Genomic DNA, 16,625 nt, shown 5'->3' with positions numbered 1-16,625 from the left:
ATGAGAAATAATAGCGCCATTGGTTTGTTTGGTAGATTGATTGATTAATTGATTCAATTGATTGGTTCAGTTGTTCACTTGTTCTGTTTTTTACCCGCTCAAAGTCAGATCGCCTCCATGCTTTCCATCCTCAACCGCATGCTTGCAATTATACTATGGTTAAAATTATTACTTGATTTTGACTCTTCTTATGTTTGGGATGTGTATCATAGTGGACCAGATACAGTGAAGAGAAACATCTCCATCTCCAGACTGTATATCTTCTACCAGATGTTCACGGTGGGTTCATCCATTCTCGGACCTGCTTCTGTGACGCTAATGATAGCAGGTAGGTTCATTTCTCCTCTATTCTCTTTTCTTCTAATAGATGTTCACTCTCGAGTCATTTATCATTCTATCAACTTCTGCCATAGGCCTCTGATGATTGCAGGGGGCTGACTGTTTCTAGCCATCCCCCCTTTATCATGGTGCTTGCTTCAGCGCTATTAAACTCTAACTTAGATCTTTGTAAGTGGGCTAATAGTAATAATAATAATCTTGTTGTTCCTATCGCACTCTCTGTAGTTATTTCTTATTATTCTCTAAAAACTGTGGGTTGGAGGTCTATTTGGCTGTTACATGTGGGCATTACACTGAGGTTCTCAGTTTGAATCCCGGTGTTGTGATCCTGGGATGCTAGCCAGAGGGGGTCTCCTGTCTCACCTTTGCAAGTTTTGACTCCGACAGCACGTTACACCTCTGCACATCTTGAACTCTCCGAGAAAAACCTGAAAAGTGGCAGCTGGCTGGCCCCACATGTATGGGAGGACACACTTGGAAGCTATTGACATACCCAGCTACTGTATGTGTTAGGGTTGGGCTGATGGAAAACTATATAAGGAATTGGCGATGGGCTAGATCGATCACTGAGGGATATTTTTTTTTTTTTTGCCTTTATTTTTGAAGACCTTTATTTTGGTTATTTAAATGTCTGCATCCTCAAGCATTCAAGGCATCGAATGTAATGCAAATAAGTGTGTTTGTCATTTAAAGTCGCAGTTGAACGGGTGTCCGGGTAGCATGGCGGTCTATTCCGTTGCCTACCAACAAGGGATCGGCAGTTCGAATTCCTGTGTTACCTCCGGCTTTGTCGGGCGTCCCGACAGACACACTTTGCTGTGTCTGCGAGTGGGAAACCGGATGTGGGGATGTGTCCTGATCGTTGCACTAGCGCCTCCTTTAGTCGGTCGGGCACCTGTTTGTGGCAGGGGGACTGGGGGGAATAGCGTGATCCTCCCATGCGCTACGTCTCCCTGGCAGAACTCCTCACTGTCAGGTGAAAAGAAGCGGCTGGAGACTCCACATGTATCGGAGGAGACGTGATAGTCTGCGGGATGGCTCGGAAGAGTGGGGTAATTGGCCGTGTCTGCGGATGGTAAGCCAGATGTGGTTATGGGTCCTGGTCGCTGCATTAGCGCCTCCTCTGGTCGGTCAGGGCGCCTGTTCAGGGGGGAGGGGGAACTGGGGGGAATGGTGTGATCCTCCCATACACTATGTCCCCCTGGCGAAACTCATCACTGTCAGGTGAAAAGAAGCGGCTGGCGACTCCACATGTATTGGAGGAGGCATGTTGTAGTGTGCAGCCCTCCCCGGATCAGCAGAGGTGGTGGAGCAGCAACCGGGACGGCTCAGAAGGGTGGGGAAATTGCCCGCATACAATTGGGGAGAAAAGAGGGGGGGGGGATAAGAAAAAACAAAAAAATAGTTGCAGTGGAACATGCAGCCGGGCTTCATTCAGGACATGTAGCCTGCATCTGACAACACAAGCTCCCGCATACCCATCAAGTCACGCATTTGTTATGGTAACGTGGAGCATTTGACAGCCTAGCAGGTTAGCTCTATTATTCCAACTTGTTTCTTCATATGAAGGCTGCAAGCGATGGCATGGGTTCATTACCAAAATTTGTTTGCTATTTCTTTTTGACTTGACTGCAGACAAGCAAGCAGACATTTCAGCCAAAAGCTGTAATGCTTAAACATCTGCTGAATACATTGGCAGTCACCAACTGAAGGGTTGGCGGTGGCCCAAAGGAAAATTTTGAGCCATGTCCCAACTCCAGTTGGTGTTGTGCTATGGTAGGAACCAGGAGAACTGCGAATGGGGCACACCAGAACAGGAGAATATCAAAAAGAAAAACCTCTGGAGTCTATATGGGGATATGCACTTAAACAAATCAGGAGCACTAGTGTTACATTTGTCAGTCTTCGACAGTTGCCTTAAACCTGCCCTTGAAAAACAACAACTCTAAAGGAAACTTCATCATGGAAATCATTCAAGCTATCCATCTATCAAGTCTGTTCACCTGCTGCCTGTCTCTTTCTGTCTACATAGCCAACGTCTATCTATGCATATATACATCTTTTTACACTGCAAAAAATGAAATCTTATCAAGTGAAAATACCTTGTATTTGGTACAATAAGTCCAATATTGAGTAGAATTATCTTGAATTATCTTATTCCACTGGCAGATAATTTTGATTATTTCAAGTTTTTTTTTCTTGATTTTGGTCAATTTAATCTTGTTTTAAATACATACATGGTAATCTTGTTTTCTTAAAACAAGATTAAATTGACCAGAATCAGGAAAAAAAACTTTAAATAAGCAAAATTATCTGCCAGTGGAATAAGATAATTCAAGATAATTCTACTCAATATTGGACTTATTGTACCAAATACAAGATATTTTCACTTGATAAGATTTCATTTTTTGCAGTGTAGCTCTCCATGTTCATCTGTTGTGTTTCAGGGATGTCTCTCTCTCTCTCTCTCTCTCTCTCTCTCTCTCTCTCTCTCTCTCAGGTGCTTTCCAGTTTGTCTTTAAACTCTCTGGGACACTTTCCATCATCATCGCAGCCATTCCTCCTGTGGTTTACATGATGATCTGCTTTTTCTGCAAGCCCAACACCCAAATAACCATCGCTGCCATTATGAGTGTTTTTTATGCATTCCTCATGACCGCATCCTTCTTTTCTATCATCGGTGGGTAAAAACCTGCAACTGCATGCAGCTGACATGAGTTCCACCCAAATTTGAGAAGATCTTTGTAAACACTACCTCATGAAGTCAGCAGAGCAAGGCAGAAGTCACACAGTGGATCCTAAGCTTAACAAAAGAAATATGGAGGGAGAGTGTAATGGAGAGGGACTGATAAAAGTAAGGATGAAGCAACAGGGATGACATAACCAAAAAAGTCATCTTTGAATTTACTATTTGCAGTGTAACTGTTGACAAGGATTTAGAAAAGAAAAAAAAAGTGAAAGAAGGAAAAAGGAGAAGGGAGAAAGGAAAACTGCGGGACAAGAGAGGTTTGAAGACCATACTTCATACTCAACTCCAATAAATGTAATGCAACACTCTGGATATAATAATGTCATAATAATGTTATGATAGGGGCGTCCGGGTAGCGTAGCGGTCTAGTCCATCAACACGGGGATCGCCGGTTCAAATCCTTGTTACCTCTGGCTTGGTCGAGCGTCCCTACAGACACAATGGGCCATGTCTGTGGGAGGGAAGCCAGATGTGGGTATGTGTCCTGGTCACTGCACTAGCGCCTCCTCTGGTCGGTTGGGGCGCTTGTTCAGGGGAAGAGGGAACTGGGGGGAATAGCATGACCATCCCACGTGCCGCATCCCCCTGGTGAAACACCTCACTGTCCGGTGAAAAGAAGCAGCTGGCGACGCCACATGTATCGGAGGGGGCATGTGGTAGTCTGCAGCACTACCCGGATCGGCAGAAGTGTGTGGGGGGGGGGGTAGCCACTGGACCGTATACAATTGGGGAGAAAAGGGGGGAAAATCCCCCCCCCAAAAAGTCATTATAATAATATTTTCAGTCAAACAAACAACATCTCAGTGTTTTGTGTTAAGTTTGAGCTTCCTTCCTTTCATATATGTAGCTCAGTATCAATGGAGGGATACCTCGTGTAGCCAAACCCAACCTCCAGAATCACCATCACAAGCATTTCATTCATCCTCCTTCATGACAGCCCTTCTGCTTTGGTTTTTGTTTGTTTTGTTTTGTTTTTTAAGGTCATCTGTAGTTTGTATTTTAAATCAGTTCCACTTCCAGTTTCCGATTCCGTTTATCAAATAACCAGTCCCGATTCTAATCCTAACTTTTGTGGATCAAATCAAAAAGTTTAAAAGCAAACCCTGTTATGTCAGTATGGTATTTGGGGTTTAGGATGCTGGTCAGATGAGTGAGGAGAGGAGGTGTGGATGTATCAGTGGTATCAGATGTATCAAATACAATGGTTATCAAGGAAGGGACAGAAAAGGCACATAATTTAAGTCTCTGAAACAGCATTATGATTTGCAACATAGATGGCCCTTATAATTTGTTCATTACATGTTTATTTATTATGTTACCTAACCCCCGTTGCTCACCCCTTCTAGGTGATATGGTGGTACAAGGCACCTTCATAACACCCACTGGTCTCTTCTTGGTTTCCATGGCAATAATGTATTTTGTGACAGCAATTCTGCACCCTGAAGAGTTTGGTATGACTAACTTGTCTTTTCTCATCTTATCTCATCTTAGTATGTTAAATTATTGGATTGTCATGTTATGTCTTTTAATGTGTTATTTTCTCCCTCAGGTTTGATTATATATGGTCTGATGTACTTCATCTGCATCCCCAGTGGCTACTTGCTACTGACCATCTATTCACTGGTTAACATGAACATAGTGTCCTGGGGCACCAGGGAATCCAACAAGTAATGCAGTGTTATTATTCTGAGTAGAAGAATTAGTAATAAGAAATGATTTTCTATAAATATGATGCTCTAAAATCAAAAAACATTATTCAGAGTGGGCGACATGGTGGCGCAGTGGTTAGCGCGGTCACCTCACAGCAAGTAGGTCCTGGGTTCGAGCCCTGGGGTAGTCCAACCTTTGGGGGGTCGTCCCGGATCGTCCTCTGTGTGGAGTTTGCATGTTCTCCCTGTGTCAGCGTGGGTTTGCTCTGGGTGCTCGGGTTTTGTCCCACAGTCAAAAGACATGTAGGTCAGGTGAATCGGCTTAACTAAGTTCTCCCTAGGTGTGTGTGTGTGTGTGGGGGGGGGCCTTGTGATGGCCTGGCGGCCTGCCCATGGTGTCTCCCCACCTGCCGCCCAATGACTGCTGGGATAGGCTCCAGCATCCCTGAGAGCAGGATAAGTGGTTTGGATAATGGATGGGTGGATTATTCAGTGTACAGTAGATGGATAACATCCTTGCTCAACATGCTGATGATCTAAAGAGCTAAGGAATCGGACAAATAATAAAGACTATAGCGCAGGGATAAATTATATACAACAGAGTGGACATTGTTTTGTGAACCATGAATTCACTGGCCAATATTAGGTCAATACAAATTTATAGAAAACAATCAGTATGATCATTCTTATAAAATGTATTTGGATCATTATTTTAAATGTAGTTACTAGAGATTTAAGGTAGGATGGATTTGTTGTCAACCAGCTATTCAGTGGTCAAACCAACACGTTGTGAGACGGGCCACCAAGGAATAAACTCGAGATTGTGCCATTTTGAATTTTCATTTCAGATAGATTAAATTAAAACATTAAATATGTATTTTCTTTGTTAAAAAAATCTGTAAATATAATTTGAGGTCTCATAATAGCACGGGTGAGAGTAAACCTGTCTATGTCTGTCTATATCAGGAGTGTAGATGAAGTGAAGAAAACCAGGAATATTCTGTGTGATAAAAACTGTAAAATCTGCTGTTGGGACATGAAGATACAGGTACTGTATACACACACACACACACACACACACACACACACACACACACACACACACACAAGCAAAGACACAAAATAACATTTATCCAATGTATTTCTTTGCAGGTGACACAGGAAACAGAGAATCTGATGATTCAACAGATCACCGCAGCAGTTGGCCAGAACTCAGTGCAGGGCCCTCCACTTCCTGTTACAAACCAGGACGTAACTCAGCCTCCAAGGGTGGAGCCTCAGTCCATAATGGAAACTACCGAAAAAGAGGCTGAAGAAGCGGCTAGGGATCAGGACCATCAACTAGACAATCAGAGAAGAAGAAATGAAGGATGGAAGGATTTGGCTTTGAGAGACAGGTATCCATTCATGCTGATGTATTTCTATTTCTTCGATGATTTTATTATTCTGTCTGTCATTCAGCCGCTTGGTCAGCCATAAGGTCATTCAGTCAATAGGAACGTATAGTCGGATGGACAGTGGAACAGACAGCCAGTAACATAGTGCTGTATTCATTCAATCAGTTGAGCGGTAGCCTTGGCCTGATTGGACATGCACCCATCCACACACAAACACATAAAAAGACAAATAGACATAATTCACATTCTAAGATTAATATAAGCAACGTGTTGACACTTAAAATATTGTCATCCTAAATAGTCTTGGTGAGGGCAAGCTTCATCCCCCCAAAAGTATCAGGGGAAAGAGAAATACCCACAGCCAAAATGTTTGGCTGTGGGTATGTGTCCTGGTCGCTGCACTAGCGCCTCCTCTGGTCGGTTGGGGCGCCTGTTTCACTGTCAGGTGAAAAGAAGCGGCTGGCCACCCCACATGTATCGCAGGAGGCATGTGGTAGGCTGCACCTCCCCCGGATCGGCAGAGGAGGGGAGGGGAGCGGAGCAGCGACCGGGACGGCTCGGAAGAGTGCAGGTAAGGCCAGATACAACTGGGGGGGAAAAAGGGGGAAAATTACAACAACAAAAAAACATCCAAAACATGAATAAAACATCCACAGGAATTGTATAAGTATGCCAATCAAAGTATTGCTTTTCCTGAAAACAAAAGAAGAAACAATGGATAGCCCTACAAAATAAGAAGCCTTCATTGCCATTGTATAGAGTACAATGATATTAAGAGCACTGGTCTGGTTCTGACAAAATCTGTTATGTTGTGATTTGAGTTCAGACACAAAAGCCGTTTCCCACGTGGGAATGTACGCTTTAGCAGCCAATTAAGGTTGGGTCCGTTGAAACGAAGACATTTAATTGGCTGCGTAAGCGTACATTCCCATGTGGGACCTGTTGTAGTGTTTGAATTCAGACCACAGCGTAATAGATTTTCTAAGGCTATCACATTTCTTAAAACATAAAAATGGATGGTTTTTTTTTTTTTTGGAGAAGCAATTTGTACAATTACCATGGATGTGTTTTTTTTTTTTTTGGACTAAGTAGATAAATTTACATATTGTAGCTTTAACCCGCAGTCTTTAATAATTGGTGTAGTTTGTCTTCATGATATGAGGTAAATTGATTTGTAATTAATTAAACACTTCAAAATAATGTAACATGCAGAAGTTGGCAGGGTTGCTGGAAGAAAATAAGCTTTAAAGATGGCAGGCTGGTAGAAAACCAGCTCCGCAAAGCTAAACTGACCGATTGTAAAGAGTTGTGTTTCGTGGCTTTGCAGCAGTCAGCCGGAAAAGACAGTATTCAAAATACACAAACTATTTTTTAAACTATGACTCTCCAGTAAAATTGTCCCTCTATTTTATACCTAGTGGCAGAGCTACTGGCAATTAAAACACATGACCTGTTGACGTTAATCATAAAGATCATTAAATGATTTCATTCATTAGTCCCGTGTGTATTAACTAGGCTGCAGCATCCCCACGACCCTGAAAACAGGATAAGCGGTTCAGCTAATGGATGGACGGATGGACTAGATGAGGATGATGATGATGATGATGATGATGATGATTACAATGACCAATTCCTTGATGACTCAGAGGAGAGGGAGGAGCTTCCTGCCAGTGGTGAGAGACATGAAGAAACTAGTTTGTATGTTTCTGTCTGGTGGACTGTTCTTCTCTAGGACCAAAACCAAGGAGAGAACCATGCATGTCTACCTTTGTGTATTCATAATTGAGTAAAAAACAATATGATGAAACTTCAGTAAATGATGCCTCTTTCCTTTGAAATCCAGTACAGAAAATGACACTAACTGGATTAAGGGAGTGCAGGGAAGAAACTATGGCAATGAATCCAAATATATTTTTCACATAATTGTTTGTCTGTGGATGTGTCTTTATGGGTTTGTGTGCGTCTGTGTGACCATAGACTGGGTGCAGCCGGTGAAAGAGGAGTTCCTGAAGAAGCTGACCTATGCCAATCTGAAGAAAAACCTAAAAGCACAAATCCGGTAAAAAGGACTCAATCTATCTAAAAATTCATGGGTTTTTTTCTTCCCCTCTTAACCAAGCAGGGGATCAATTCCAGTAAGTTTGTCATTAGCATCGGATGCTGCATGCTATTGCTAATGACCTGCCTCACAGCTAGCAGCCATTGATCCCTATGAATTATGGCGATATCAGGTAGTTTTCAAGAGAGCTCGGGGATAATTTGATGCTTTTTTTCCCCAGCGTTGTTCTGGGTGTTGAAATGTATCGCATTAAAAATCTAAACATGCCCGGGTAGCATCGCAGTCTATTCCATTGCCAACTCAGGGATCACATGTTCAAATCCCCGTGTTACCTCCGGCTTGGTCGGGCATCCCTACAGACACAATTGACCTTGTCTGCGGGTGGAAAGCCGGATGTGGGTATGTGTCCTGGTCGCTGCACTAGCGCTTCCTCTGGTCGGTCGGGGCGCCTGTTCAGGGGGGAGGGGGAACTGGGGGGAACAGCGTGATCCTCCCACGCGCTACGTCCTCCTGGTGAAACTCCTCACTGTCAGGTGAAAAGAAGCAGCTGGTGACTCCACATGTATCAGAGGAGGCATGAGGTAGTCTGCAGCCCTCCCCGGATCGGCAAAGGGGGTGGGGCAGCAATCGGGATGGCTTGGAAGAGTGGGGTAATTGGCCGGGTACAATTGGAGAGAGAAAAGGGGGGGAATAAAAAAAATCTAAACATCAACATATCACTTAAACCCTTAAAATAAACTTTGACTTAGTTATAATACTACATGCCTGTGTGTCTGCTAATGAGTATGTGAAATTATACATTGTTGAATGAAAAACATATGCATTAAGGAATTAATATTAATTTTGTATGGGTTTCTTAGTGTATGTTCACACACACATATATATACTATATATATAAAGACATTAAGATATATATATATATATAAGATAAGATAGATATTAAGATGTAAAAAACTTTAATTCATAGCAGTACAAGCCTGTTTCGTGCATCACGCACTCATCAGCTGCCAAGTTGGCTATATATATATATATATATATATATATATATATATATTCCAAGTTGGTGTGGAAATGCAACAATCACATCTCAGATGTGGTGATATACAGATTCAGACAACTTTATTTATCCCAGAAGGGCAATTCAATTTCACAATCTACCCAGACCATACACAAACTCACGGACAAGCGGCAATCATCAGTATGTCAGAGACAATAGACAGATCAGTACATGGGCAAGAGATGCACACTGTCACCCTTGTGTGGCCATGCATGCAGACTCACACGAGGACCAGGCGAAGGACAAAAATTCACTTAAGTTAAAAGAATTGAATAAATAAATAAAGCATCCTAAGATGCATTGCACATTACATTCCACGACTACATTTAGTGAACACATAGGCCCACTCTACTTAATGCCTCAGTTGTAATTGTGTGGGGGGGGTTTTTTTTGTCATAATCCTGTCCTCAGATACACGTTTCGTAAAAGAAAACAGGATGATGTGTGTGACGAGCTGGTCTCAATGCTAACAGACACACTCACTGGAGAACTGAGTGGAGTGGGGCCAGAGGACATTTTGTCAGTCACCCAACTCGAAGAACTGCAGCAAGCACTAACTGAGCAGGTAAAATCAGGCCATCAGCAGCATCGGGAGTTTTCTTGGTGGACCGCAACCATACTGGCCCAGTCGATTAGATTTTTTTTTTTCTGTTATTGTTTTTTTTTTTTTTTTTTTAAATAATTTGGTCATTTTAATTTGATAAACCCAACAACCAATGTTATTACAGTTGTACAGCCTGTGTTAATTACTTTGCCTATAATCACAAATAATAATCATGATGGTCATCCCAACTACTACTACTACTACTACTGCTACTTTCGGCTGCTCCCGTTAGGGGTCACCACAGCAGATTATCCGTTTCCATTTCTTCCTGTCCTCTGCATCTTCCTCTGTCACACCAGCCACCTGCATGTCCTCCCTCACCACATCCATAAACCTCCTCTTTGGCCTTTTTCTTTTCCTCTTCCCTGGCAGCTCCATATTCAGCATCCTTCTCCCAATATACCCAGCATCTCTCCTCAACACATGACCATGATGATGGTCATCCCAAGTAGGATGGAATTTATCTCTATATAGCATAAATAAAAAGTATTTTAGGTTGTGTGTAGAACTGCTGTTCTGATACAGACATCTTGCATTTCATTATTTCTTACTTATACTGCTCATATGGGTTTTAAACGCTGTACGGTAATATTGTGTATTTACTGACAAATAGCATTCTTGGCAACTGGTAGCCATGAACCCTTTCCATAGTGGTACAGTTCTGCTTACATTCACATATCGCTTGGTGATGTCATGTTTATATATGTTCGGGTTTCTCTGCAGCACAGTGTATGAGAATATAGTGGTGCTTGAAAGTTTGTGAACCCTTTAGAATTTTCTATAGTTCTCCATAAATATGACGTAAAACATAATCATATTTTCACACAAGTCCTAAAAGTAGATAAAGAGAACCCAATTAAACAAATGAGACAAAAGTATTATACTTGGTCATTTATTTATTGAGGAAAATGATTCAGTATTACATATCAGTGAGTGGCAAAAGTATGTGACCCTTAGCTTTCAGTGTCTGGTGTGACCCCCCCCCCCCCCTTGTGCAGCAACTAAACGTTTCTGGTAACTGTTGATCAGTCCTGCACATCGGCTTGGAGGAATTTTAGCCCATTCCACTGTACAGAACAGCTTCAACTCTGGGATGTTGGTGGGTTTCCTCACATGAACTGCTTGCTTCAGGTCCTTCCACAACATTTTGATTGGATTAAGGTCGGGACTTTGACTTGGCCATTCCAAAACATTAACTTTATTCTTCTTTAACCATTCTTTGGTAGAATGACTTGTGTGCTTGGCGTCGTTTTCTTGCTGCATGACCCATGTTCTCTTGAGATTCAGTTCATGGACAGATGTCCTGACATTTTCCTTAAGAATTCGCTGGTATAATTCAGAATTCATTGTTCCATCAATGATGGCAAGCTGTCCTGGTCCAGATGCAGCAAAACAGGCCCAAACCATGATACTACCACCACCATGTTTCACAGATGGGATAAGGTTCTTATGCTGGAATGCAGTGTTTTCCTTTCTCCAAACATAATGCTTCTCATTTAAACCAAAAAGTTCTGTTTTGGTCTCATCCGTCCACAAAACATTTTTCCAATAGCCGACTGGTTTGTTCACATCATCTTTAGCAAACTGTAGACGGGCAGCCATGTTCTTTTTGGAGAGTAGTGGCTTTCTCCTTGGAACCCTGTCATTGTACACCATTGTTGTTCAGTGTTCTCCTGATGGTGCACTCATGGACATTAACATTAGCCAATGTGAGAGAGGCCTTTAGTTGCTTAGAAGTTACCCTGGGTTCCTTTGTGACCTGGCCAACTATTACACGGCTTGCTCTTGGAGTGATCTTTGATGGTCAACCACTCCTGGGGAGGATTTGTACACAATTTGTCTGACAGTGGATTGGTGGAGTCCAAACTCTTTAGAGATGGTTTTATACCCAAACTAACACACATATCCAAACTAAACAAAAAAAATCACTGTTCAGGAGAACAAACACCAACCATGATGACTGTCGGAACTGCTGGTCTGCATGGGCTAGCAGTTAGCTTAGCCTGCCCTGCTTCCGCGTCCTGTCAGACCACCTTCGGTGTTTCCTCTTTGGGCACAGCTCCGGGCAGGGCTGTGGTCCTTGGGCCCACTGGACGCAGCAGACCAAGCTCTCTCAGCCGATCCAACACTAGTTCTCACAGCCAGACACCTTCAACACACCTTCCCGCACTCCACACGACGACACTAAAAACACAGTCAAGGCTAGGCGAGGCTGCTGCCAGACTGCCCTCGGTGTTATCGGAACTGCCGGTTTGCGTGGGCTAGCTGTTAGCTTAGCCTGCACCGCTTCCGCGTCCTTTCAGACCGCCCTCAGTGTTTCCTTTTCGGGCGCACCTCCAGGCAGAGCCTTGGTCCCTGGGCCCACAAGACACGGCAGACCAAGTTCTCCCAGCTGATCCAGCACCAGCTCTCCCAGCCATCAAACGAAGACACAAACTTAGATGCAGACACGGACAAAGACAACTGCATGAGGCTGCTGCAAATGTGAATTCGTACTGCCATCTAGTAAATCCAAGCAAATCCAAGCTTGAAAGTGGCTGAAATCAAATACATATATTAAAGCAATTCTGTTGAGGTGGGTTTTTTAAGATTTATGATACTGAGTTAACTGTCCAGCATTTCTCAAGTGGACCATTCCAGTCTAGTCTGATGCTTTGCAAAAGTTCATTCACCTGTAGTTTCAACTGTACAAAGAGCTCAGGTTCATTCTGACTGATGGGGATTTCCCATTAACAATGCCACCTGTACACAAAAGCCAACTTTAAGAATAACAAAGTTAATATCAGCCAATGTCATCACCAGCTTTGTAGAGCAATGAGGATGAGCTGAATTAAATTTTCCAGGTTCATTATCCTCTAAACACCAAAGTCAGGAGATACTGAAGAGGAGGAATTAATGAATGGATGAATGAATGTATGAACGAATTGCTGTCTGTCTCTATCCCTCAGGCCCATCGTGTCCTGAAGACCAACCGAATGGGGAGATTAGAGAGGAGGGTAAAGAGAGCTATTGAGAAAACACTCATCGCCCCACAGGTGCAAAAACTAGATGAGGTGAGATGCACATTCAGTGTATTTGGGTCACGGAGCATCAGCTTTCCATGCTGACTAATTAAGCAACAGAAATTTTAACTACACTTTATCCCACTTGTGGTGTTTTGATTTAATTGATTTTATTTTCTTTGTGCATTCATGCATGTGTGTTTATGTGTGTTTTCAGTCTGAGAAAGATTTCTGGGTGAAAGTAATAGAGCGCTACCTGACGCCTATTGTTGACACCAAGGCTCACCAGGAAGAGGTCTCCAGAGAACTAAAATCACTACGCAACAAGGTCAGCCGTCTGTGTGTGTGTGTGTGTGAGTGTGTGTTTTGTGTAAGTAAAAATGTAACTTGCACTTATGGGATGTCCGGGTAGCGTAGCAGTCTATTCCGTTGCTGACCAACACAGGGATCTCCGGTTCAAATCCCCGTGTTGCCTCTGGCTTGGTCGGGCGTCCCTACAGACACAATTGGTTGTGTCTGCGGGTGGGAAGCCGGATGTGAGTATGTGTCCTGGTCATTGCACTAGCGCCCCCTCTGGTCAGTCGGGGCGCCTGTTCAGGGGTGACAGGGAACTAGGGGGAATAGCGTGATCCTTCCACGCGCTACATCCCCCTGGTGAAACTCCTCACTGTCAGATGAAAAGAAGCGGCTGACGACTCCACATGTATCGGAGGAGGCATGTGGTAGTCTGCAGCCCTCCCCGGTTCGGCAGAGGGGAGCAGTGACTGGGATGGCTCGGAAGAGGGGGGGTAATTGGCCGGATACAATTGGGGAGAAGGGGGGGGGGTAAATAAATAAACATGCGTGTTCGGCATAACATGCCAGCATATTTGGACAGATTGTCATATTCAATAAGTCATCTTGAATCTCAGTTTATCTCTGTGTTTAGACACAGATTCTTTAAATGCGCTTACCTACTCAACTTGCTCAGCCTTCAAACCAATCTCTTGATGTTTAGTCAGATATGCTTTATGGCCTTTTTACATTTATAATGTATATCTATGTGGCCTCGGCTATGAGTTGAAATTACTCGGAGGCACTATGGTTGTTTGAATAAATAAATAAGCATTGAGCCATAAATGCAAGCTTGAATCATGCTGATCCTGCAAAAGAGCTGCAGGATAGACATAGATAAATGAAGCGCCGGCTAATTTTCTTGCTGAATTCCACAAAGTCTGAACTGTCCATCTAGTTATCATCTCATTTCTCCTCCAGACTCTATTCATCTTGCTTGTATAATTTATCAATCCCTCCATCTCCTCCCCACAGGCAGTCTTCCTGTATTTCATCATCAATTTGCTGTGGGTGGTAGCTACCTTTATCCTGCAGGCTATTGGAAATGAGATCATCAGTATCAGGATCCCCAAATACTTCCCAAACGGCACTTTATCTGGAGAGGACCTCAAGGTTGTGTCAGGCACATACACAGACAGACAGTGAGAGATAGATTTAAGAGAAAGACTTGATAGACAGACAGAGAGATCATGTTATGTGTGCTTTAAGAAATGATTGAAGTCATACCTTGACCCAAATTGTAGTAATTCTTGGTCATATCACCAGTGATTATAATACTTCTTCTAATACTACTATTATTACTAATAATAATCGTGTCTACAGGTGGAACCTCTCAGCCTGATGTTCCTGTTATCCTTTGCCATTCTCCTCGTCGTCCAGTTCCTGGCAATGTTATATCACAGGTATGCTCCCAGGGATGCATACACACAATATGCATTTTTGTTGGCATTTGTGCTAAAAGTTTACATACAGCTTATTTAATACATGGTGTTTTTCTGAGAGTAAACCGCTGAAATTTTCAGCATGTTCAAGAAAGTTTTTAAATCTTAAAGCCGTGAAATGAGACCTGAATTTGACAGTTCCCGTATTAACTGCTTGACTGGGCAGGACCCACTAAACTGGTGCACTGAGATATGAATCATGTAAAAGTCACAGATTATAGGCGGAACTTAAAATAGTGTCAGAGTCAATTAATGGTTTGGATATTTTTCGAACGACAGAGGTTATCAGGTAAGTTTCAGTGGTGCTGATTTTCTCCCACGGCAGCAAGAAGAGTTGGTGATGAAATGAATTTCTGTGTGTTTTCATTGAACTCATCTATTGCTTTGTTTCACGCCTCTCCATACCTTGCCCTTTGTGCCTCTGTACCTCTTCCTCTACCCTCCTGCCTCTCTCTACCACTTCCTTTTACTCAATATCTCACTTTTAAATCTCCCCGCCACGCTCACTCTCCCTCATTCTCTCTCCGTCTTTAGGGTCTACACTCTTATACACGTGGTATCCTATCGGAGCACAGAGAAAGACTACAAGCAGAAAGAGGACGTAAGTGATATTCACACATGGACACACACATACACTGCACAATTGTACACACACTGCGTAGATGTATTCCGTATCAAACATTACAGCAAACTGATAGAACCACCGAAACAGAGTTCAAGCAGGTTTCACTATGGGTGCTGTGGACAATAACGTGTGTGTGTGTGTGTGTGTGTGTGTGTGTGTGTGTGTGTGTGTGTGTGTGTGTGTGTGTGTGTGTAGGATGATGATGATGATGGAATGGTTTTGGAGAACCAAATTGCCAATGGACTAGTTATCACAAGTGATGACTTGTCAATGGCAACGAACTATAGCCAGTCGTCTACAACAATTATGTAATGATGTTGGAGAGCAGCGCCTTCAATCAACAGCAGCAACGCACCTCTTTGCCAAGAACAACCTCTGTTGGGTCGGGTGTAACAAACAGAAACCAATTGCATCATCCTGCAGACAGTTACTATCTGGAATAGTGATCAAAATCTTTTTCCATCTCGCCAATTCAGAAAGCAAATGTGAAATTTGAGTCTAGAAACTTTTTGTAATAGGCCATTTCCATTTTGGTTCCACAAATAACAGTGGGCAACAATTCAATTTATTTCAATTAGACAAGGTAACGTGGCATAATGCGATGTAATCATAATCCATCTGATTATTATCATTTAACTGCTCAAAATTTTTATTTTTTGTAACATTTTTACAAGGGTAACTCTTGTATATTTATATTCTCTTGTAAGATGAGATCCGTAAAGTGATCTCGTCTGAGTTGCAGTGACGGGTTGTGCTGTAGCTGTCGGCTATTGTTACGGGAAGTAATCGCTCTCTAACGTGGAGCTTATTAATGTATTTGTTTGTGATTTACATGTGAGAGATATGAAAGACTTAAGCATTTGTTGAGCTTAGTGTGGATGTGAAAACAGTGTGGCGTCTCTGTTGGGACACTTGCAGTCAAATGTGTTGCACAAACCAATATTCATTCACATATAGTTTCTTTTTAACTGCTTTTTAAGAGAAAAAAAAGGCAATGCAATAATTATGTGCAAATAAACATTTCATGAATCATGATTCGTGGTTAGGATTTGGTTTTAAATTGGCTTTTTTTCTCTTTCATTTTCTCTTACCTGTGCCTGGATGGAGTTCTATGACTGATTTTTATTCAGGAAGAAAAATAAGCTCTGACATTTTTTCCCTCCCCGATTGCATTTGGCCAATTACCCCACTCTTCCGAGCTGTCCCGGTCACTGCTCCACCCCCTTTGCCGATCCGGGGAGGGCTGCAGACTACCACATAATTCCTCCAATACATGTGGAGTCGCCAGCTGCTTCTTTTCACCTGACAGTGAGGAGTTTCGCCAGGGGGACGTAGCGAATGGGAGGATCACACTATTACCCCCAGTTCC

At 42.8% G+C, this 16,625-nt stretch overlaps 1 protein-coding gene across 1 annotated transcript in view; it reads left to right on the top strand.

The window, feature by feature from the left end:
- Positions 1-16,269, top strand: part of chs1 (chitin synthase 1) — a 45,416-nt gene extending 29,147 nt beyond the window's left edge. Inside the window, exons 21-36 of the mRNA XM_056279381.1 lie at positions 213-328; positions 2,840-3,019; positions 4,435-4,539; positions 4,638-4,755; positions 5,707-5,785; positions 5,890-6,134; positions 6,961-6,988; positions 7,714-7,807; positions 8,112-8,193; positions 9,662-9,815; positions 12,803-12,907; positions 13,074-13,184; positions 14,165-14,302; positions 14,513-14,592; positions 15,166-15,232; positions 15,452-16,269. Coding sequence (XP_056135356.1) covers positions 213-328; positions 2,840-3,019; positions 4,435-4,539; positions 4,638-4,755; positions 5,707-5,785; positions 5,890-6,134; positions 6,961-6,988; positions 7,714-7,807; positions 8,112-8,193; positions 9,662-9,815; positions 12,803-12,907; positions 13,074-13,184; positions 14,165-14,302; positions 14,513-14,592; positions 15,166-15,232; positions 15,452-15,568 — 1,819 coding nt within the window. The 3' untranslated portion in view covers positions 15,569-16,269. The remainder of the gene's footprint in view (positions 1-212; positions 329-2,839; positions 3,020-4,434; positions 4,540-4,637; positions 4,756-5,706; positions 5,786-5,889; positions 6,135-6,960; positions 6,989-7,713; positions 7,808-8,111; positions 8,194-9,661; positions 9,816-12,802; positions 12,908-13,073; positions 13,185-14,164; positions 14,303-14,512; positions 14,593-15,165; positions 15,233-15,451) is intronic.
- Positions 16,270-16,625: the final 356 nt, after the last annotated feature.

Source organism: Lampris incognitus, chromosome 4, assembly GCF_029633865.1.
Source record: "Lampris incognitus isolate fLamInc1 chromosome 4, fLamInc1.hap2, whole genome shotgun sequence".
NCBI lineage: Eukaryota > Metazoa > Chordata > Actinopteri > Lampriformes > Lampridae > Lampris > Lampris incognitus.
The sequence above is the reverse complement of the archived record's forward strand: the minus strand, read 5'-3'. Positions and strand labels throughout refer to the sequence as shown.